At 29.2% G+C, this 23,364-nt stretch overlaps 4 protein-coding genes and 1 long non-coding RNA gene across 7 annotated transcripts in view; 2 read left to right on the forward strand and 3 right to left on the reverse strand.

Moving 5' to 3' along the window:
- Window positions 1-561: 561 nt before the first annotated feature.
- LOC128385545 (uncharacterized) lies at window positions 562-1,722 on the reverse strand. Its single transcript, XR_008324798.1, has 3 exons — window positions 1,593-1,722; window positions 811-1,165; window positions 562-737 (listed from the first exon to the last, which is right to left on the reverse strand). It is a non-coding gene; the product is annotated as an uncharacterized LOC128385545 (long non-coding RNA).
- LOC128385541 (uncharacterized) lies at window positions 1,709-10,435 on the forward strand. Of its 3 annotated transcripts, XM_053344412.1 has the most exons (5): window positions 1,709-2,119; window positions 7,371-7,508; window positions 7,581-9,939; window positions 10,010-10,174; window positions 10,245-10,435. In XM_053344412.1, the coding sequence occupies exons 3-5, from the start codon at window positions 9,007-9,009 to the stop codon at window positions 10,329-10,331; spliced, it is 1,185 nt and encodes a 394-aa protein (XP_053200387.1). In that variant the 5' UTR covers window positions 1,709-2,119; window positions 7,371-7,508; window positions 7,581-9,006; the 3' UTR covers window positions 10,332-10,435. The 3 variants fall into 3 exon arrangements, with proteins under 3 accessions (XP_053200387.1, XP_053200389.1, XP_053200388.1); XM_053344414.1 differs by lacking the exons at window positions 10,010-10,174; window positions 10,245-10,435 and having other exon boundaries at window positions 7,581-8,388; XM_053344413.1 differs by lacking the exons at window positions 7,371-7,508; window positions 7,581-9,939; window positions 10,010-10,174; window positions 10,245-10,435 and adding exons at window positions 4,623-4,844; window positions 5,453-6,837.
- Window positions 10,436-10,620: 185 nt separating this feature from the next.
- LOC128385543 (elongation of very long chain fatty acids protein 4-like) lies at window positions 10,621-11,801 on the reverse strand. Its single transcript, XM_053344416.1, has one exon. The coding sequence runs from the start codon at window positions 11,691-11,693 to the stop codon at window positions 10,854-10,856; it is 840 nt and encodes a 279-aa protein (XP_053200391.1). The 5' UTR covers window positions 11,694-11,801; the 3' UTR covers window positions 10,621-10,853.
- A 696-nt stretch (window positions 11,802-12,497) lies between these two features.
- LOC128385542 (heterogeneous nuclear ribonucleoprotein K-like) lies at window positions 12,498-15,095 on the reverse strand. Its single transcript, XM_053344415.1, has one exon. It carries the CDS (start codon window positions 14,452-14,454, stop codon window positions 13,525-13,527), a length of 930 nt encoding a protein of 309 aa, XP_053200390.1. The 5' UTR covers window positions 14,455-15,095; the 3' UTR covers window positions 12,498-13,524.
- A 99-nt stretch (window positions 15,096-15,194) lies between these two features.
- LOC128385540 (fibrillin-1-like) overlaps window positions 15,195-23,364 on the forward strand; it is a 41,971-nt gene continuing 33,801 nt past the window's right edge. The window contains exon 1 of the mRNA XM_053344410.1: window positions 15,195-15,336. The gene's annotated coding sequence lies outside the window, so the exon portion shown is untranslated. The remainder of the gene's footprint in view (window positions 15,337-23,364) is intronic.

Genomic DNA, 23,364 nt, shown 5'->3' on the forward strand with positions numbered 1-23,364 from the left:
TTAATAATTTAATCCAATAGACGATCAGTTGATTTTCTCTTTTCCAGAGAATCATTTTATTCTCTTGTGTTGTAATATTCTTTTCTCTATATTTTTGTTATTCTTTTTCTATTTGTGTTTCATTTTTTCTCTAAAGAGAATATTTTAACGAAATTAATTCTCTGTTGATTATTTAAATTGCGATTTTTTTGTTCCATTGTCACAAATCAACCCTTTCAATCAAATCGCAATTCTCAGCAATTTGAAGTTTACACGTTAACAGTTATTGTATATTTAGGTTTCTTTAAGTGCATTGAACCTGAAGACCTTATTTTCAATCTTACAGTTGATGAGTTTTTTTTTTGCTAATTGTTTGGTTAATTGTTCTAATTTAAATGTTGTTTTTTGATCTACTTCTATTTACAGAAAGCATCAGATGATAAATATCCAGTTGGACCTTGGTTATTGGCTCTGTTTATTTTCGTAGTCTGTGGATCAGCAGTTTTCCAAGTTATCCAATCAATCAGATATGGATTTTAATTGATGTGACTCAAAGGAAAATTATTAATTACTAATTAAACGTCTTCTATCGAGATGTTTAATACAATCAATTTAATTGAGAAAATTAATCGATAGTTGATTAATATTTTTTTGACGTTTTGTTAAATTCCATTGAATATTGTTTATAATATGAAAGCTTGATGAATGATATACAATTCATTTTGTTTAGGTTTCCCTCATGGATATAAACAATTAACCTGCAATAATGATAATAAATTGATTATATTGATTATTTTTCTCAAATTGTTGTTGTGTAAATTATAACTTTACCTTATCTCGGATACATTAAAATGATAATCTACCTGAGATGAATTTAGATCACGAGATGTGACAATTGTCAACACAATCAGGAGACATTTCCAATGGAAAAGGGTTGACAATCCAATCTAATTGGTTAATAGATGATTAATTAACCCAAACAAGTGAACAATTAATTCAAATGTCAACAAATTCATCTTGAAAATATACAAATAAGTCTAGAAACCAACGAAACATTGAAGAGCAACAATTGTGACCAAAGTTTTACGGAAGCGAAAATGAGATTTCCTGATTACGACCATGGAAAGAACCAAATTACCAGCAACACATAAATAAATTGTTAACAATTAACTCGATCAACAGTTTCCTGTTGAAAGAAAACCACCATAATTAAGAGGGGGAACAAACCATAATAAACAAAGAAAAAGAAAAAAAAAGAAAATTGAAAAAAAAAAATCTCCATTAAAACGACATCATTAGGTTAACCAATTTAAAAAAAGAGACCAAATTGATTGTTCCAAGTTGCGTGTTCACCAAGTTAATCATAATAATCAAAGAGAGAGAACAAAATTTAAATTAATAGACCAAAATATCACAACAATCAACGAATAAATTGTAGAAAAAGAAAAACACAAACACAATTTAGAAAAAAAAGAAAAAGAAAAAAAGATAAACAGAGAGAAAAACATTCGAAATGAACAAAAATTGTGAGAAAAATGACCAAATCAACAATCAGAATCTCGAAAGGAAAAGAAAAACTCAGGTAATCAGGTGAATCTCTGTGATTCTCTTACCTTTGACATTCGATTTGCAACCGGTAACCCGAACGTTTGTTTACTTTTTTCTTCTCCTTCTCTCATTTTGTTTTCTTTTTTCGCTCATTTGATGTTCTATTCTCTTTTGAGAAACCGCGCCCAAAACCGTTTTCTTTCTTTCTTTCTCTTACCTTTTATTTCTCTCTCTCTTCTTTCTTCTCAACGCACTCTCTTCAATTCTCATTTCATTTTACTTCTCCTTCTCTCTCATTCTCTTGCGATCCACACTGTATGTTAACCATTAGTCTCTCCAGCTTCTTTACAACATTTGAAAACCTCTTCCAATCCAACTGACATTCCGTGTATATGATTTGTGAATACCTTTAGTTTTATTTGTTTATCTTTTACCATCTCAATCTCACCTAATACATCAACTCAATTACATCATTAACCGATTCTCTTCAACAATTTTCGAATACATAATATTATATAATTTATATAATCTAAGATGAATTCTCTCAATTGTATTGCTTTAATAATCATCAGTCTAACTGCTTTTACTTCAGGTAAGATTTAAAAAAAAATTCTTTTTCTTTCCTTGATGTTGATTGTGTTTCTTTTTTTTTCATGGTGAATTTTATTCTCTAATCAACTTATTCCATAGATTTATTAATGTCTCTCTCTCTCTCTCACTCATCTCTTTTGTGTGCATATTCTTCAATCGATATACGATGAGAGAGAGAGAAAGAGAAAGACTCGTCATGAATTGTGTTCTTTTCTATTTTATTCTCTACATGGAACAACAATGTATTCTCTTTATTTTCCTTCTACAAAGAGAATGCGAGGGAAATTCTATTCTCTTTTTTTTTCTTCTCTTTTTCTGTCTCCATGTTTATGGTTCTTTTTGTTTCTAACCCTTGTTTTACCTCTAAACAAAACGATAATTGTTCAGTTTTTCCAGAAAATATATTGATTACTATTCTTTCAATTTATTCCAATTCCAATTGATCCTTAGTAAGATTTTATTCACTATATTTTGGTAATAAGTCTCATCTATGGAGTTTATTTTTCTCTTCCATGGAGATGCTCTTTACTTATACTCCAATAACCTCTTTCTTTTTCTCTCTTTCTCATCATCTTCTCTCTCTCTTATGTGATCAATTCTGTCTCCAATTTTATATGAACCCAATTAATTAGTCAATTCTTTTTCTACCTTAGATATAACATGATTTAGATGATTTTAATCACCAAGATTGTTTTCCTCATACAATCTTGTTTAAATCGATGTCAAATCAACTATATATTCACACACACAAATCAAACATATATACAGAGTGTCCTCATCTGATTGTGTTTAATGTTAATGGATTAGCCCTTGAAATGACCCTGTCAGAGTTTCTTGCAGTTATCAGGATCCATTGAACACCAGAACCAGAATGAAAAGATATACAAGACTTGAAGGAGAACACGTTAATTGTCAGCTATTATAATTAATTCCTATCCAATTTAACCCCTTTAATTAAACCCCTTAAGGAGGTTATCGGTTTGTCTGTGATAATTTTTATAGAATCAAATTTTTTCAGCTCAACGATAAATCATAATCTTTCCCCCGACAATTTAGCTCACCCATTTGATCTCGATTCTGTTGATTATATTGATTGCATGTTCAATTGAAGGTTAATATTATTGTAATATTATTAGACTATTACAATTGTAATTGTTGATAGATATTTTTTTTCTGTATTATCAACAATTCATTTTGATTTATATTGGATTAATCTCGAAGAAAATTTTACCAAATCAAACTGATTCCACGCTATTTGAAGATTAGGCTTATGATTACTGAGATAATCTTGAAATTAACCTTAATTCAGTTATATCTAATTACTACTCCAGTTGATTAATTGTTTGTTGTCTTCTCCTTTAATTAGATTGTAATCTTATTCCCTTTTTTTTCAATTGATCCTCTTATTGTTTAAGATAATTAATATTTTATTTTCAATTTGATATCAAATGAAAATAATTAACTCAAATAATCAATTTGCCTAAATCATGTTACTCATTCTCATCTTATTTCTATTGTTTAATTGATGTAATTAAGTTGATTAACTTTCGCTTCTTATAATTATCTTGGTTTACTCTTTATCCTTGAGCGATTACAATTTAGTCACACCTTTAACCAATCACCAATATGATTGTTAAATTAATATTATCAATATCTGTCAAAATTGATTGTAAATGGGAAATCAATTATGATAATAAAGGAAATTAACTAAACACAGAGAAAATCACCTTGATCAATTGATTGTCCACTATTAATGCCCTGTCATTTACACTCTAGTGTATTTAATCATAACCATTTTAATAGTTGATTAATAATTTTACCTCCTAACCAACAATTAATCTTATTTATACCATTGAACAATTAAATCACTTAACCTCTTGGACAATTTAATCCATTAACTGTAAATATTGTTAACATGGTTGGTTACATTTTAATCAACATTTGATTCAAACAATTAAAAATCTGATTGTTTACAATTAATCTACTCATCTTTCAATTGTTGAGAACAAAAAAAAGTTAATCAATTTCATTGTAACAATTTACCAGAATGAAATTGAATTTATCCAACATCCAATCAACCATGATCATGTTAACTTTCACAATCAATGAAATCAGTTGTTGTCAAATCATTTAATTACAATCACTTTTTTGTTCACCCAACTAATTAACAAATGATTGACAAATTGTCTTAATACAATTAACTATCAATTGATATTACTTACCTAATAGTAAACATTAACAATAGTCTTAATTGTGATTCTCTTTCATCATCTCCTTTTTTCGTGTGTATTTATAACTATTACAAATACTACGTATGTGTGTGTGTTTCTGTTTATTATTATTTCTCTTTTAATTTTCTATTCTCATCATACTCATCATTTAATATAAATTATATTGTTTACAATTAACACCTTTAATTGTAATCTTGTTTATTGCGAACAATTAAGAATGAACAATCTATTTCTTTGTCACACTTTTCCAACCTTTCCCATTCTAATTCACAGTCAATGGTCTTACGTGTTACTCTTGTAACTCTTTACACAAACCTTACTGTTCGGATCCCTATGATCCACCCGATACTGGTGCACTTGCGATCGAGTATAAGGCCAATTGTACCCTTGAGATCGAGAAAATAGTTCGTAATGAATCACATCACGGCTTAGCGCCTCATGTAAGCCGAAATGGAACCCAATATGTTGCCGTTTGTAGGAAAGTTCTGCAAAAAGGTTAAGAACCTTAACTCTCAAATCACAATTAACACAACAATCAAAACCTTTGCAATTTAATAGTAACAATTTAGTTTTTCCTCTCTCTCTCTCCTTCTTATTGCATGCAATTTATTTCTCCAATTGTTTCCTTCATCTAATCCACACAATTTAACTTTGGCAATTTGTTTCCATCATCAAAAAGCATCTTGTTAACTCATGAAAATAATATTATCACAATTAGATTTAATTTCCTTTTATTTTATATTCTAACACTTATCATTTGATTCTTGCCTTTTAATTCAATCATTTCATTCATAAATTATTAGCAAATTGTTTACTATCCCATTTCTCATGGTCACAATTATTACTATTAATATCCAAATCCTGACGCTCTCAATTAACTTTAATTGTCAACACTATTAATTATTTTAACCTTTTTCCTTTGCCTGTTCCTTGTTAGTTATTAGATATTTTTTTCTCTCGCTGTTTTATTATTAGTTTAGTAAATTAACTCACTCCTTTTAATCATTAGCATTATTAGTATGATAATGATGATAATGATTAGTTCAACAATTAACTTTTCTCTCTCTTCTTTTTCTCTCTCATAACAATTGCTATTTCTTCAGTTGAAAACGTTGTACGTGTTTTCCGTTCATGTGGTTGGTATGATGCATCCACCGAACAGCCTACCTGCATACAACGAACTGGATCCTTAGGTCTTACCCAAACTCAATGTGTTTGTCGAGGCGATTTGTGTAATCAAGGAATCTCTCAACAATCAACGTCCATCATTACACTTTTAATCTCCATCATCTCTTTAGGCTACATCAACAAACTAATCAATTTTACGATTTAAATTGTCAACTTCTAGTCGAACTAAACAAATTAACAACTCAAACAACATCGCCAATATGAGATATTATTACAGTTAATTAGATTTACATACAATCTTCTTGATCCTTGTCAATTAATCAATTCAAATTCTAGTCTTAATTTTCCTCTCTTTTTGCTTCTACTATCCAGTTATCGCCATTTCTTTTAATTGTTATTGTTTTCAATTAATTTCCAATTCCAATTATTTCAATTTTCCTTAACCATTGAAAAGTCTATTAAGCTAAATCAACCAAATGATCATCTTAATTTCCTTGACTATCAATTTGTGATTCATTCATTTCCTTAATCATTCATTTGATTTCATTTGATTATTTTAAACTCTCTCTCTTTTTTTGTTTAATTGTTGATTAAAATTGATTGTCACTAATCAACTCAATCCATTTGAATCCCAATATAAGAGGATGTCGATTGATTTGATTGGCCACTGCCTCCAAATTGAATTACCCTTTTAATCAATTTTATGATTAACAATCAGCTGATTAAATGATGAAAACTCAACCAAATCAAAAAAACACAAAGACTCAACTTCAACATAATTTGACTCACTCAAATACTAATTAAACTAATTTAGTTAATCAGGCAGCAGGTTAATCATATCAATCGATACACTGCCTTTAGTATATGTTTTTTCATTTACTTGTTAACAATTAACTTAATCACAATATTGTCTCAAAGAAAAACAATCAAATAGCAATTTTTAATTGTTATTGAAATAATAACAAAAAAAAGATATTAATAAGGAATCAATTGGTTGATTGTCTACAATTAACTGTCTCGTTGTTGTAACTCAAACGATGACAACAATTATAAAAAAATGCTACATCTCATATTCAATTAACAAGTACAACAAACAATTAATTAACTTTACTGTAAACCAATTTGATTGTAATCAAATTTAGTATTACAATTTATTGATTAACACTTAGATTTTACTATTATACATAATTGAAACTGATAAAAACGATTACAATTATTAAAGAAAAACTCGAAACAATTAAAACTAAATTGTAACTATTTAAACTCCAGCAAATTGTAAATGTAATTAACTAACTATAATCATCAGTAAATTGTATTAATTGCTTAAATTAGATTGAAAGAAATGATTAAGAAACCTCAATGATTGTTTTGTTTTCTTTGCTGATTTTAATTGTTGATTACAATTACTAGTTCTTGATTAATGAATAATTTATAATAAGAAACAAAAATTTCTGAAAAAGAGCAACAATTATTAAACCAATCGCACCAAACAATTAACTAATTACAAAAACAAAACCCACACACATTCACATTAATTAAACTACTATTAAAATTAACTCTAAATCCTAATAACATTTGATTATTTTGTAGATCCAATGATAATAATCACTCTCAATATAATATATTATTATTATTGCTCAATAAAATCAACAACAATTAATCACAATTTACCGAATCTCAAATTTAAATTGCTAAACAGTTGAAATCGTAATGAAAGCAACAATCAAATCAACTGATCACTTGAAAAGATAAACAAAAACATATCCGGTTAACCAACATTTCCTAATGATATTTACATTTAATTTCCTTCATTACAATTTTAATTGTTTCCTTTTCATCTCTTTTTTATATCATCTCGATTTCGTTAATTGCTACATCATGATTTACTAATAGTAACCGTTGATGGACTCGAATGCTGGATGTGTAAAGGAAACATAAATCCTGGTTGCAATAGTCCATTTGTTGGTCAAGTATTTGCCAAAAAAAAGTGCGCTGATAATGAAAAGGTTTGCCTGAAGATAACACAAAATGGTAAGTGTCCAACAATTAGTTAACAATATTAACGATTAATAACTCAATCAATTTATCTCTTTTTCGCAATAGTTAATGGTGAAACTTTCCATGTCCGTAAATGTGGAGTTCTTGATCCAAGTCTACCGGAAACACCAGAATCCATGGGCTGTAAGGACGTCAGCGACAGGGGATTACCCACCGTCGAGGAATGTATCTGTAATACCGACGGATGCAATGGATCAGGCCGATTAATAGCCTTCGGCGTTATCTCAGTTTTACCGTTAATCATTTACTCTCTCCTGATAGCTTAGAATTAGCATTTAATCTAATTGATTCCATCCCTCTGATCAGTATTAATTTGAACTTCTTTTCCTCGATAATTATTATTATCATCGTCTCTCTATTTGTGATAATCAATTTGTTCAGGATTTTGAGTTCGTGTCAAGTATTATTATTAATATTTTTTTCTTGCTTCTTAATTTAGTTAAGGGATTTGCTCAACAGTTAATTTGATTGACTGGTTAATTAACAGTTAACGTTAAAGAAAGTATGATTCAGATTAATTAGTTAGGATAATTGTGAGAACAACAAATTTACTGTTTAATTTAATTATCTTTTCTAATTGCTGATCTAAAAGAGCCTCAACAATCAACTAATAATTCCAATGAATCTCAATGTAATATTTTTGTTTCTCTCTCACGATTCCAATTGTTGCTAATTGTTTTAATCACAATCAAACTTTAATCAAGAATCAAGATCCATCCTCTTTTTATTCAATTGACAATTTAATTGATTTAATTTGATACAAATTTGATTTTTTCATTGTACACAAAAACAAAACATCTCGATTAAATTATCAAATTGTTATCACAATCAATTTGATTAATCATCTAGCAAATAACATCTCATTTTAAATCAGTTAAATGCTAATTGAAATTTACAACAATTAACAAATTGATCAGCAATCTAATGGCAATTTAATTTATTTCTGCCAAATCTTATTCACAATCTGACACAATTAAAGCTATTTAATTGTTTCATTGCATGTTAATCATTTCCAGACACTAATTAACTAATCATCAAGGTGACCAAAGGATTAATCTGAAAAATTAGCAAAACAATCAACTAAATTGTTCAGATCAAATCTATAAATACAAGATTTAATTGATTAACTCAATCAATTGATTAAGCAATTAAAACTTTCTATATCAATTTCAATGTTAGTTAATTTAATAGCTTTAAAACTAGCAATTTAATTTAATTACTTTATTTTACTTTACAATAATCAAGCAAAAAGTTAATGAAAGTTAAATCAATTAATGATTAAATCACGCAATTAACAAAATAATAAGTGAAACTGATCATGCAAACAATTAAATCTGATCAAGACAAAATCTCGTAGCAAAGAATCAGTTAATTGTGATTATGAAAGTAAAATTTACAAGTTTGATTATCCGAAAGTGATGTTACAATTAACTTAATCATCTCATTAATTGTATTAAATTGTTATAAAATAATGGACGATGAACCAAATCAACGTACAGATTATTTTCAAAACCAATTAACTGATTATTTCATTTACTATACATTTCTAGAATTAAACTATTTGTCTAAATCAGTTTCTAATTGTCATCATTATTTATCAATTGTTGGTTTGTTAATTGTTACCTCATATGTAATACGAGCCTTAATTTTCACCCAATTTACAATTAAACCAATTATCGCAATTTACCTTGGTGATTATGCCACAATCCTTGATAATATTCACGATACCGTTTGGTTTATTAATTGTTTATGGTGTTTGTGTACAATTTACTGTTGGAAGTTAATTAAACAATCAAATTGTTCAATTAAAAAGCAGCAATGGTTTAAATTGTTAATCATGACAAATCTTTCACCGATCAAATCAGTCCGATTAGCATTTAAATTGTCATTTACTTGCATGAAATTATCAACAATTGGAGGTATATTATCAGCTTTATCATTACATTTACCACAATTAGTTAATTCAGATCCATTAATCTCATTGGCTACAACAATTAACGGTTTAATTGCTGCATTTGGCTCGTTTAATGTTGTAACTAATTGTGTTAATTTTGGGATAATTTTCAGTTTCTATGCTTTCACAATTGGTCAAAAATTTCAATTGATTAGTAAATTGTTTCGATCGTATCTTATTGACCAGTTTAATTGTGAAAAAACAATCACAATCAAAGTGAATCAGCTGATTGTTTTACTTCAGGATGTTAATCAAACTCTTAATTTCTGGTCTCAATTAAATAGTTGCATCTTTATCTGTACATTTTTTGCTCAAATTTTAATTTTATATTTAGTTTTTTTCGTCTCGTTAAATTTGATCACTCGAACTGTTTTAATTGCTCTTGGACTGATTAACTTAATTTGTGGTCAATCAGTTACCTTTTTTACTGGAGCATACGCAAGAATTAAGGTAAAATTATGATACAACAATTAAATAATTACCAAACTAAATTTGTTTCATTCTAATTCATTGCAATCAGTTTGATGAATGTCGCAAACAATTAAATCGGATCATATTTATCAGATCCAATCAATTCACAATTAACTCTAAAATAAAGCTAATTGTAATCTCTGATTATCTGATTGGTCGTAAATTATTTACTGTATTTGAAACTCTTGAGATGAACAATTTAAATTACCTAATGGTAAGTATCTTTTCATTCAATTCTAACACATTCTAATCACAATTAACTAATTGTTGACAAATATTTTCAGGTCGCTATTGAAACCGCTTCTCATTTACTCCTTGTGATTATCAATTCCAACAAATCAACAATCAAAATTAACCAATCAACCTCTTGAAGAGGAAAATAATCAATCAACATGGGCGATAATTGTTCTGATATTGTAACAATTAAGTTGTGACTCTTTAATCAACTGAATTTGATTTTTTCTTTGATTTCTGATCGTTGAAAGTTTCATTGATTGTTACAATATCTTAATTTAAATATTAACAATTTTGATTGTAATTATCAGCTAGCAAAGGTTATGACCCATTTAAAGTAATCATCAACAATCATTGATTACAATCAATTAAACTATTGTCACAATTGAATTGATTAGTTAATTACAATTGAAATAATTTGAATGTGATATTGAGGATTATGGTTAATTGTTGCTCGACTTTCAAGTGATTTTATTGCAATCAGAATTTAGTCTCTGGTAATTTCCCAATAGTTGATTACAGTGATTAAGATAATCAATCAATCACAAAATTTGATTGATTTTTACACTTGACTGTAATAGTTTAAATCCCAGTCAATAACAAAGAAAATTAAAAATTAACAATCAAGGAAAAAAAGTACAAATTGTTTCCAATTATGATCAATGTAATTTTTTTCCCTCCTTGGCAATTGATTGTTGTTGATTGTTGATCAGATCCATTTGTTTACCTGATTGTGGACTAAGTTTGATGAGGTAAAAGATGATTTCGCCCAAGGCAAGAGTTAGAAATGAAAACATTAACACTTTCGGTCCGTCACAATTATTGGCGATCAAGTAGATTAGGTGATAAACGTTGAAAAGAGCGACAATTAGTGAAAATATGGTCACGTAGTGTTTAGGCCAATGGAACCGCCGGAAATCAGGTCCTGGAGAGGTGAGTGAATAGTAGCCCGATCTCAATGTGATCTTCATCGCGTCGGTATAAGGATAAAGATAAACCATATCTTTGTAGTAGCGATTCATGCAATGGTAAATGATTAAGATGTAGAATCCATTGTAGAGGGAATTGGCGATCGGCGATTGGCCTGATTTACCTCGAAGAACCATGATAACGGGTGTGGTCAATTCTAAAATTCTCATGCAGAAAAGGGCATAAGCGATTCGTAGCATAACATCATCACGAAAATCGTCCGATGGTTTTGCCGTACAAGCCCAAGAATCACGGCCTAAACTAATTCCATATCCAAGTAACAAGATACCACAACCATAAGTACCAAAGTGAAGGCCATTTATCACAATTAGAAGAGGTCGTAGGTCAAATGGTTTACGAGTTGACATCCATTTGGGTCCAAGGAACATAACAAAAGTCAATTGAATGGCCAAAATGAACGGTAATCCCCAACTACTATTGACCAGGAAAAAGTCTTGAGCTCTGGTCACTTTGAGATCGCCCCAGAACAATTTCTCATATAATTGATAATAATAATTGACTAGAGACATTATTGATTAACTAATTAATAACTAATTCACTTAACAATCAACTGTTGATCTTATTGGTTTTACAATCCAAGTACATAAATAAAGTGAAACTTTTTTTCTCGAATTTTTTTTTCTTGTCCCAATCTTCACATGAAGATAATCTGATAATTATGATGATAAGAAGGAGTTAACGAAATTGATTTGATTGTTGTTGACAATTTAATTTGGAAGAAAAATCGTTAATTTGATTGTCTTATAACGTGCTGATTGTTGTTGCTTTTCAGTTGATTGGTCAAAAGAAATGAATAGTTTTTGGTTTTCTTACAATTCCTTGATTGTTCAGGTTAACTTTGTGTCTCTTTCAAACTAATTAACGGGTAATTATTTACAATCAATCTTAATTAGATTAGAAAATACAATTTTAATTATCGTATAAAAATTTACATCTTGAGTAAATCACAAATTGACAGATCATTGATTAGAAATGAACATTAACAATTTACAGAGGGATAAACAATTAGTACAAAAACAGATGATCAACAAAGTTAATTAGCAAACTGATTAACTTAATTATTTCCAATGAATTAATCAGTTAATCAGTTTGTCTCCGAATTGTTTCATCAAAATGAACACTTTAAAATGATCAGCTGATAGTTAAAAGGCCTCGAAATGTTCAGGTAAAAGTTTTTTAGTCCACAAAAAGTAAATTATCAGAATCAATTATCACAATTAAATGACGAACAATTAATTTCTCTTAATTACTTGATTGGAAAATTTGAAATGATAATGATGATGATAAATAAGGAAAAGTCAACTCGATCAAGGTTTTTCTATGAGAAAGATAACTTTTCTTATTTGTTTTTCATGAATAAGTTAAATTAATATGCAAAAACATTTTACAGGCTAAGTTAATTGCGACAATTAACTCATTCATCATACAAGGTCCCATTTGTGTTTAGTTGGTTGATTAATTTTGTTTCCATTTCTTTTCTGTTTGTTTCTTTTTCAATTAGGTTTGGCTTGATTCTTTCGTGGTTCATTGTTCAATTGCAAGATTAATGAAATGTTTAGATTTTTTTTGGTTAATTGTTAGTATTGATTTAGCCTCTTGATGATTGGTTATCATTCATTTAAACTGATTCCTTTTGATTTCCATTACGAGAAAGACACAAGATATAAAGAGAGGAAAAGAGACAGAGATAAAGACACACCACTGAAATGTGCATCCTTTGGACATCACATTAAGTTAAATGGTCATTTTTTGTTTCCATTAATTATCATTAATAAGTAAGATGAATAATTAACAAAAGTAGTTGAATTAATGGTAAGTTGAGTAGAGTTGAAAGATGATAGAGAGAGAGAGAAAAAAAGACAAAATTGACAGAGAAAAGAGAGAGATAGAGAAAGAAAGATGTTAGAAAATAGAATTTGAAAATAAGATGATTTTCGCTGAGTGATTAGCTTCCGGTGGCTTTTTCTTGTACCTTTGATGGGTTTGGACAAGCGATTCGATTGAGAGTCAAAGGAATCGAAAAATCCGTCAATTCGGTGTGTGGCTTCAGTTATCGACTTTTCTAGCCAATTGTAATTAGTGGTAAAGAAAAAAAAAGCGAGGCCTCAACGATGGTGAAAGTAAATAGAGTAAAGAGAAAGAGAAAGAAATTTTGTTCTTTTTTGTTTACTTCGAACCAGTGATGAAGCTGTTCTGGTAAAAGTAAAGGTCAACTTTTGTTTTCCGGTGTTAATATTGTGTTGATTGTTTGTTCTTGTTGTATGTGTGAGTCTGTGCATCATTTGTATGTGTGTGTGTGTGTGGTTAAGTGTTTAGTGAATTTTGTATGTGTGCTTTACTTTAAAATTTAACAGGAGTGACCCATCGATGGAAAAGGTCAGTTGTTGTTGGTATCGGGGCACCGGTAACATCAGGTCCCATTTGGGCAGTGTGATGAGGAGCATATTGATAAGCCTGAGCAGCTTGAAGCCATGCTTTGGGATCAGCTGGGGCTGCTCTTAAATCGGCCATTGGTAAATGAAGTGCACTTCGACCATCCCAATGTTCACCAGCAAGAGGAGTTCTTGTAAGTGTTAACGGGTTCGGACCACCATTAGATAATCGGGTTAGATTACGATAAACTGAATTGGTGTAAGTTGGATCAACTATACCTCCATATTCAATGGCATTGGTTGCAAGTGGATCGGTCATTCGAGGATCGTACAATTTAACTACACCTTTAAGCGGAGTTGACATAATTATATCAAGAATAACTTTAACCGCATTAGCGACTACCGTGGTTCCCCCAGTGATGGCACATATTCTTTCCGTTGAATTGGGACAACATTGACTGTACAGTTTAATTGCTGCTTTTGTCTGTTCCCGTAATTCACGAATCTTTTTTCCAGCCTTACCAATGATTCCACCAGCAATAGAAGTATGAATTAATAATCTCAATTCAACCTCTTTCTCATTATTCTTATCATCAAGATAGCCAATCATGTCCATCATAAATTCATTGAGCGTGTTTAATGAGATAACAATGGTGAGAACTCTTTCTGGACCTGGACAATCGGGTATGATTACACTAGATTTATACGTTTTACGTAAATGGTTTATATTTACACCGCCTTTACCAATAATTGCACCAGCTTCTTTTCGTGAGATGAGAAGGCGAATATCAACATCTTCAGTGGCTCGGAATTTTTTACTCGGAGGTTCAATGGAATCATTGGCATCACCATTATTACTACCAGGACCACTTTTGGAGCTTTCTTGTTTCACCTCCATAGAAAAAGACTAAATGAGAACAACGATTGTGTCGATTATTGTCTTTCAAACAATTTTTACACTTTATAGTACAATTTAGATATAAAAATTCTTCCTGAGAAAAAAAGGGAAAGGCAAATAAAGAATGAAAGAGAAAGAAAGAAAGAGAGAGAGAAAACAAGAGATAAACAAAAAGGTAAAAAAAGAAGAGGAGAAAAAGAGGAAAAAGAAGAAGGAGAAGAAACGAAAGAAACGACGAAACTTTTCCACAGGATTCCAACGATTACGTGAAAATATCGAAGCAAAAGATTAACCAGTCGTTGTTAATCTAAAAGAATCAATGGAGAAAATGAAAGAAATTAAAAAAGTAAATAATAAACAATTTAATCTTTTCAGAGAATTGGAAATGAATTTTTGTTTTCTCTCATCGATTGGATAAAATTTTCTCATCGATACATCGACCATCGAATCAAAAGAGAACCGAAAAAATTTGATTCCATTTGTGAACATCTGCCATCTGGTGGATCGAAGTTTCCACCTCAATCTTTTCCCATTGAAAGGTGAACCTTTTTGAATTGACCGCATTTTCTCATCAACTTTGACCAATCAAATCTATTGTTTACCAACCCGTTTTGTTCAAATCTCAAGTCTGACTGTTCATTTTTATATTCAATCTAAATTACTGTTCTTTAAGTGTACAATTAAATGTTTCCTTTAGTCGATTATAATTGGGTCAGTAAAGATTAGCCAGTGTCCATTTAGCCTGTGATCGATTTGTGGAAAGCAAAAGTTTACTTTGATTCCAAGTTTCAAGACAAATCCAAGTTTCATATGGTTGAAAAACTCAACAACTTGACGGACTTTGGGCTGGATAAGTTTACAAATACCTGTCGAAAAGGGAAGGTGAGTCTCAAGAAATTTGTATTAATTGGGTCAGACCAACTGTTCTACTTGTGTATGAGTGTTAATTGAAAGTTAATTTCAATTAACTGATCAAGTTTATTGTAACCAAAGGGTGAACAACCCAGGATCGAATCTGTTTCCTCGTAAACTTGAGGGTTGATGAGAAAGTTTGATAAAAGCGGTTAACTTTATATAAAGAATAAGAATTGAAAGTTAATTTAAATGACCTAAAATGCCAACAATCAAACTTTCTCATTGCGCAGGAGGAATAAACTTACTTACTTCGGCCTGTAAAGTGCACGATGGAGACCTTTCGGCCACAAGAATCGTCCATCAGCTCAAAAATTGTCACTTGAGTTTTGTTTTTCTCGGTTTCAAATTGCGGCTAATTATCAAAATTAACTTGGTTTCCCAATTAATTTCAATCTAATTAAGAGTCCCAAGTGTGTGGACAACTAATCAGTCAAATTTTGAACAGTTTCTACTCATATTACTGGTTAATATGCTCAAAATTGTCCCTTTATTGCCCCCAAAGTTTTACCTGAATCTCATTTTGTTACCTGTTGATTGTTGATGCTCATTGGGCTGTTGTTTTTTCAGTTTCTTGCTTGATGAATAACTTTTAATGATAATCAGGAAAAGTTAATTAACTATTATAATATAACCATCAATCCATTATCCAAGCAGACTGAATATTATTCAGTTTTTCATGATACTTTCTTCAGATTCACTTGATGATTCTGAATCTGAAAATCGGAGAAAGTTCTGATTAACATTTTATTTACTCTCTCTCTCTCTCTCTCTCTCTCTCTACTTTTAATTACTTTAACTCCTTGGAGCAATTATTTAATTGATTAGTTGTTAGAAAGTATTATTTGTAAAAGGTAATCATTTACCTGAGTTTAATTTGCAATTATTTTACCCTCAAAATGATAAATATTAATTTAACTACTTGGGTGATGATCATTGATTATTATTTTAGTCTCAATGGTTTATCAATCTAAATGATTTCCAATTAACACTTAATCGTTAATCAAAAGTAATATTTATATGTATTAATGATAAAAGGTTATGACAATCCTTTCATACTGAAAGTGATTAATTAATTATATTATTACTTTGAACATCTATAATATTGATTGTAAAGGTTTTCCATAGGTTTTCAAGTTTCCTTTCAAATTGATTTTATTTTGATTGTTGATTGTCAAAAGGATTGATAATTATTATTAATTTGTTACATGGAAAACCCTTTAAATTGTTACCTTGATTGTTTGTGATAACCATTGCAAATAACATTGTAAACTAAATTAAGGCAAAATGTTTGAAGTCCATTTAATTGACCAAACAGTGAATCTGATTGATTGCTGTTAACACCATTGATCAATCTTGTCTCAACAATCAAATGAACAAAATGATTAACGTTAAATGGTTAGCAACTATTAACTCATTTTCTATTCAATAATAAGATGAATTGATTGTTACATTGATTGTTACTGATGATGGGGTGATAATTGTTTTATGTTTGAATCAAATGAAATCATCAATTCACCTTTCAATCAATACAATTTTAATTGTAACAATTTAACCCTGTAACATGATTTATTTCAATTTTCTTTTCACGATTTATTTTGACACAAAATTTCATTTCTCTGACCTTAATTGTTATTACATAGATGCCAATTACCAATTATCTTCATCAATCAGTTAACGATAAAGTTAATTACTAAATAATAATAACATTTGAAGGTTTGATAACAATTAGATGAAAATAATAACAATCTATTGATTGTCAAGCGTCGTCTTCATGTTCAGGTCATTGGCTTGTTAATACTGCCGTTACTATCGTCTCATTGTTATCATTGATTACGATTAATTGAATACATTGAATAATGATAATAACTGAATGCATATGAATAAATAATAGGAAGAGTAAAAGTTTATCATCTTCATGAAGGTAAAATAGTAAAAAAATAGTTCTGAGAACATGATGATAAATATCATTACTTTGAAAGATTTGATAGATTAAGATGCTAAAAAAAATAATTCGTTAAGTGTGAGAAGTGACCTTAAATTGCCTTTTTCCGTATGAATATATTATCATCGTCATGATGAACATTGTCAACGGGATGATGATCATCATGCTTTCTGTTGAGACCAGAAAAAAGTTCTGATGATGTTAAGGATTCCTTGAGAAACTGAGATTCTGAGTTTTTTTTTGAACTAAAGGTTAACCAAGGAGGATTACAATGATTATCATGATGATTAAGATGATAATATAGTTGAAATTATCTCTCTCTCTCTCTTTCATAATCACCATCGGAATAGCGTCTTAATCACAATGATTTAGAATCATAATCATCACCAACTTGATTATAATGAAAAAGTTTTCTCTTAAAGTTCCCATTATATTACATGATGATTCTGATTCAATTGTAATTCTGATGCAATTTTTACCTCTCATGATAATAATAATTATCTACATTATTACTACCTGTTGTTGTGAAGATGATAAATATAACAACAAGATCAAAGAGGAATCAATGTTATTGATACAGTGAAAAAAATTCATTGACAGCCTATAACTTGATTTGGAATTTTTTTTTTCTTCTTCTTTTTCTGTTATTGTTGTAATAACTTCCGTAATTAATATAATATTAATATTATATTTCATTTCTGATTATGATAATTACGATATTTACTATTAACCTTGAATGATTAACTTTAAACTTTTGAGGATCATTAAGTGTCCATGATATTTGATTACTACCTTGATTTTTAATTTAACTCTTGTTACAATTTGTTGGCAGGTTAATTGATTGTTGGAAAACAATCAATCTAAAATGGTATAAAACTTACCTGTTGTTTGCATCATTTCTGACTAATTGTATCAATTTGAATCATTTAATGTTGATCATGTTTAACCGATATTCTGTTGATTTAACTCTTAAAAGAGATTTATAGAAACCAGTGGCATTTACTGCTTTCATAAAATGACAAATTGTAATTAAATTTGATTACCACTTTTTATGTATATTCTCAGATCATATGTTCAGGATAAAAGGTGATGAAAGGAAAAGATAAAAGTGATCTGCTGAACTTTTCCCTTTTGAATCACAGAATTCAACAAGAATTGAAAAAATTTCTTCCTAAAAAAGTTCTAAAGTTAAGGTTCCTTGATCAGACCAATGACCTAAGGCTACTTTTCTCCATCTTTCCGTTTATCATTTCAAAGTCTCTCTCTCTCTCTCTCTCTCTCTTCCTCATAATCCATCATGGTATTTCCTATTATTATGACTATTTACCCTTTAATTCATCAATTGACATGCAAATATGTATCTAGGCCTCTCTCTCTCTTGCGTTTTTCACCTAAAAAACAAGATCCCTCATATTCAGTGGTCATCATCACCATTAGTTATTAGCATCTTTATCATTATCAACATCACTTTTTTCTGCCTGTCTGCATGTCTAATCATGATAATAATAACAACAATTGAATGAGTGAGTGGACAGAGTGACCTTAACTTGTTGATGACTTTAAGATTGACCTTACCAGGACTTTTTTTTCATTATTATTAGATCGTTTTCGTGATGATGATGATGATGATGAACATCATCATCTTTGCGTGTTCAATGAAATGAAAATGATCAACTCAAAGAGATTTTTTTTTCTTTCCCTCTTCCTATTGACATTTTTAGGATGAAAATGATGATTAGAAGATGAACAATTTCCTGTTTCTTTGCTTTCTCATTTTCAACCTTTTATCCTTCATCATTATTATCATTTTCATTTTAAATTACTTTTTTTTCAGAATCGGTTACAATCAATTCCTTGTAAATTGTAAATCAATGTAATGTGAAGAGTTTTCATCAATTGATTTTCCTTATTTATCTCAACATTAAATCATTACAATCAAGGAATCACTGTTTACATGATCAGTTGATTAAAATATAACCAATTCTCAAATGAAAAGGTTACATCAAGAAACATCCTCATCTTTTTTTCAACAGGTAGCCACATATAGTTTAAACCCTCTCATCCTTTTACCTCATCATCATCATCATCATCATCTTTTACTTTCATCTTATCGTCCGATTATTAATCTTATCCTTTTCTATGAATTCAGTGAAAAGTAAAGATATTAATCTATCTCTAATTCTGTTGAAAAGAAATCTGTTCATCTTCTTCCTCTTTCTTCTTAATTTCACTTGTTTCTTGTTGTTGCTTCATGAAGATGATACTTTGATATAATGAAGAGCATCATGAACACGATGAACATGATCTGAATTAAGATTAATCCGGAATTAGGTTGACACCAACCTGAAGTACACAATATATCATCATAAACAACGACATCACTTATGTTACCTTAACTTTTCTGGTTCCGGTTTTTACTGTGAAATATTTTCTACCTTGAATGTGAGAGAAAAAAGCAAGAAGAGATGAAGATGATGATAACTTGGATGATACTAATTCTGATGATAAAAAGAAAAGAAAGAAAAAAGAGAGAGAGATGAAAATTCTGTTGTAATATAATCTTTCCACCTAATCCATCAAACTAAACATGAGCTTTATCTCACTGGTTCACCTGATTGATTAATCTAATTCAATTTCGTTGATTTTTGCTCATTTCTGTTTTTCGTTTTTGCTTTTCTTCACCAATAATATATATTCATCACTGAAGATGATAAAAAGACAAGATAAGTTGACAATTAGACACAGCACCAAATCTTATCACTTACGCAAAGGAAATAAAAACATCAAAGAAATGAAGATGAGGATGATGATGATCCTCGTCAACTGACAATCAACGACCTTACATATACCCTCATCTTCATCTTAAATATATTATTTCAGTTATCATCATTATCCCCTGATTATCATCAGCATGGTATGAATGGCCTGAGTGATTGAGAAATAAAAGGTAAAGATGAGGATGATGATGAAGATGAAGAGAAAGAAAAAAGATAAAGAAAAAAAAAGTTACCTGAACAAGGCAATAAACAAGCAAATCTTTCAGGGTATTGATACTCACTCACACACACACTCTCTCTCTCTATCATTCATTCACTTACTCACTTGCTTATTTAACTCCTTCTCCTCCTTATCATCATCATCATCATCAGCATCTCTTTAAACAGGTAAACCCAGCCCATAGTAAAAATTTTTTTTTCTACTTTCTCTTGATCTTTTCTTGTTAACTATTGAAATAATAATTTATTGGCTGAAAATAATCAGGATTAATTTGGATCAAATTATTATTGGATTTTCAATTTTCTCTAGGTATGAATTACTCGAGTCACTATCAAATAAATTAGCTGATTAATTTTGTTTCTTAGTTATTATAAAGATTTAAAGTAAAACCTAATCCAGATTAAAATTGATTATAGTTTTACTTTTCTTTTATTATCAACATTATCTCATACAGAGCTGTCCAATGGATACTCCTTAGATGTAAACGCTTACAATTACAACTGCAAGAGGTTTTCAGAAACTTTTTTTTTCCTATTCAATGATATAAATTATCAAGTAAATGATACTAATATCAGAAATGAGAACTCCTTTCGCCACGATCAGTTCAATCAACGAATGCGATTGAAAAATTGTTCAGAAAACGACCCAGCAGAGCTCACAGAATGATCATATCAATGATTATCACTTGATTTGGATTTTCAGGTCATCAGATTAATCAAGATATTTCATCTTCTCTTCAAGGACAGTTAGATTAACTATTAATATCATCTTTAAGATGTTGATTAGTTTCTTATCTTCATCTTTGCCTATGGAAGGAACTAAAAAAATAGAAACAGTTTCTTTCCGATCATCATGATTATCTTCATGATAGTTGGTAACAATTTTTCATGATGATGATGATGATTAGAAACAAGGTGAGGTCTCATTTGATTTTTACAACAGATTCAATTACATGGGAAGATGAAAAATTAATTCAATTATCATTGAGTTGATCATTTTTCTGCTAATTAATTTACTCCAGTAAATGAATTTGCTTCGTTAACAATTAATCTCTCTCTCTCTCTCTCTCTCTCTCTCTCTCTCTCTCTCTCTCTCTCTCTCTCTCTCTAATGTTATTTCAATTATAATACCAGTTTTTTTTTCTCAATAATAGTAAACAATTATTTCTAGCATTTCATTTTAATAACATTGATTTCGCTAATTTTTTCGTCATGATGACGATAGTTACAATTTAATCCAAGAGATTTAATCTTTTATTTGATGTAAAATTATCATCTTGATTCTCTTTAGGTGTTACGTGTTATTATATAATAATTTCTCAGTTCTTGATAATTTCATCTTCCACTTTCAATTTCAAATGATATTATATATCATCATCTTCATAAAAAAATTGCTAAAAAGGCCTAAAGGTATTCCAAGAGACCTGGTCCAGTCCAGTTCCATCTTCATCTTTTATTACATCAAGTTTTCCATCTTCTCTCTCTCTCTCTCCTGTTTTCAATAGATAAACACTAGAGATGAAGTTGAAAACAAAATTGATGATCTATGGATTTTTTTTATTACATTGAAAAAATATTTCTCATCTTATTAGATAACTACATTAATCTTAATATTTTCTTGCTCATCAGCATTTCTGTCTAATCTCAGTCCTTTTCAAGTGTATTTTTGGTCAATCAAATGAAAATGTTAATGAAAATAAAGTTGTTTCTGGTAATGATGATGAAAAATTACTTCTATCTCTCTCTCACTCACTCACTCACTCACTCACTCACTCACTCGTCCATTCACTTACCTGATATATAACTTTAATCCTTAAGATAAAACCAAAATAAAGGTAAAAGTGTCAATGGAATGTTGAATATTGTTGATAATCATGATGAAAGTTAATCAATTACTTTTCAAGATTTTCACCTTTGTCTTATCACTTTAATCACCTTAATCCTTATCCCCTTTACCAATATGATAATATAATGCTAATAACTATCATTGTCATTATCATGATAGGAAACAATTAATAAGTTAATGAAAAAGCAATTTAATCTTAATGGAAATGGAAATGAGGTAAATTGAATAGATAAGTTTTTCTTCCTGACAAAGAAACTGTGACTTAAAGATGATGATGATGATGATGATAAAGACCCAAAATGACAGACTCACGAACTATGTTTTAATATAAATTTAAAGTAGGAAATTAACTAATTCACTTTTATTTAAATATATTGAAACAAATACTATAACAATATTAATCCTGTGAGAAGGTTATTCACTCATTATTGTCTAATCTTAATCCATCTCTATGAATATGATGATATAAACACTTTGGTGGTGGTCATGATGATGATAATATTAACGATAATAATAGCATTCAAAATGATTACCAAGACGTTTGATAATATCAACATTGATGTGATTTTGATGCTTCTCTTTATTTTATTTCTTGTTGATATCATTATATATGATAGATATTATCATGAATACATGATTTCTGATGAAAATAAACTTTAATATTGAAAGAGATGAAGATGGATAATAATTTGATAGGGAATTAAAATGATAAGATAGAAAAGTTCTTGAAATAAGATTATCCTATTATCACGAAATGACTTTCACTTTGTTGTTGTTGTTGTTTCATGATAAAATTCAATCAAATGATTAATATCATCATCATCAATAGATTATCATGATAATTATCATCATTATCATTAAAAATTGCCCTTGTCACTATTAAATCAACTTTTAGCATAATTTAAATCCTCTCCATTAGTTATTATTATCATTTTCAATTGTAATTTTCAAATATCATTACAATCAATTAATTGTAAATTTCAAATTAAATATTAATATATATCAACTATTGATTGATATTATTTTAATTGTAATAATATTTGATACATTGGTTTTTATTAAGGTTGATGACTTTTCCCCATTTCTTTTATATATATATTGATTTAAATTATTCAACATTTGAATTGATTAACTTCCTTGTGATTACAATTAAAATGTTATATATGTATTATAAAAGTAAATTAGTTAATTGTAAATCAATGTTAATGTTA

The sequence above is a fragment of the Panonychus citri genome, unplaced genomic scaffold (genome assembly GCF_014898815.1).
Source record: "Panonychus citri isolate SS breed McGregor unplaced genomic scaffold, ASM1489881v1 Contig00049, whole genome shotgun sequence".
Lineage (NCBI taxonomy): Eukaryota > Metazoa > Arthropoda > Arachnida > Trombidiformes > Tetranychidae > Panonychus > Panonychus citri.

Bases quoted from the DNA above. Each gene is read 5' to 3' on its own strand.
- LOC128385541 (XM_053344412.1), top strand. From the start codon at position 9,007: ATGGACGATGAACCAAATCAACGTACAGATTATTTTCAAAACCAATTA. The intron at 9,940-10,009 runs GTAAAATTATGA...CATTGCAATCAG, and splicing joins GAGCATACGCAAGAATTAAG to TTTGATGAATGTCGCAAACA. The intron at 10,175-10,244 runs GTAAGTATCTTT...AAATATTTTCAG, and splicing joins ACAATTTAAATTACCTAATG to GTCGCTATTGAAACCGCTTC.
- LOC128385543 (XM_053344416.1), bottom strand. From the start codon at position 11,693: ATGTCTCTAGTCAATTATTATTATCAATTATATGAGAAATTGTTCTGG.
- LOC128385542 (XM_053344415.1), bottom strand. From the start codon at position 14,454: ATGGAGGTGAAACAAGAAAGCTCCAAAAGTGGTCCTGGTAGTAATAAT.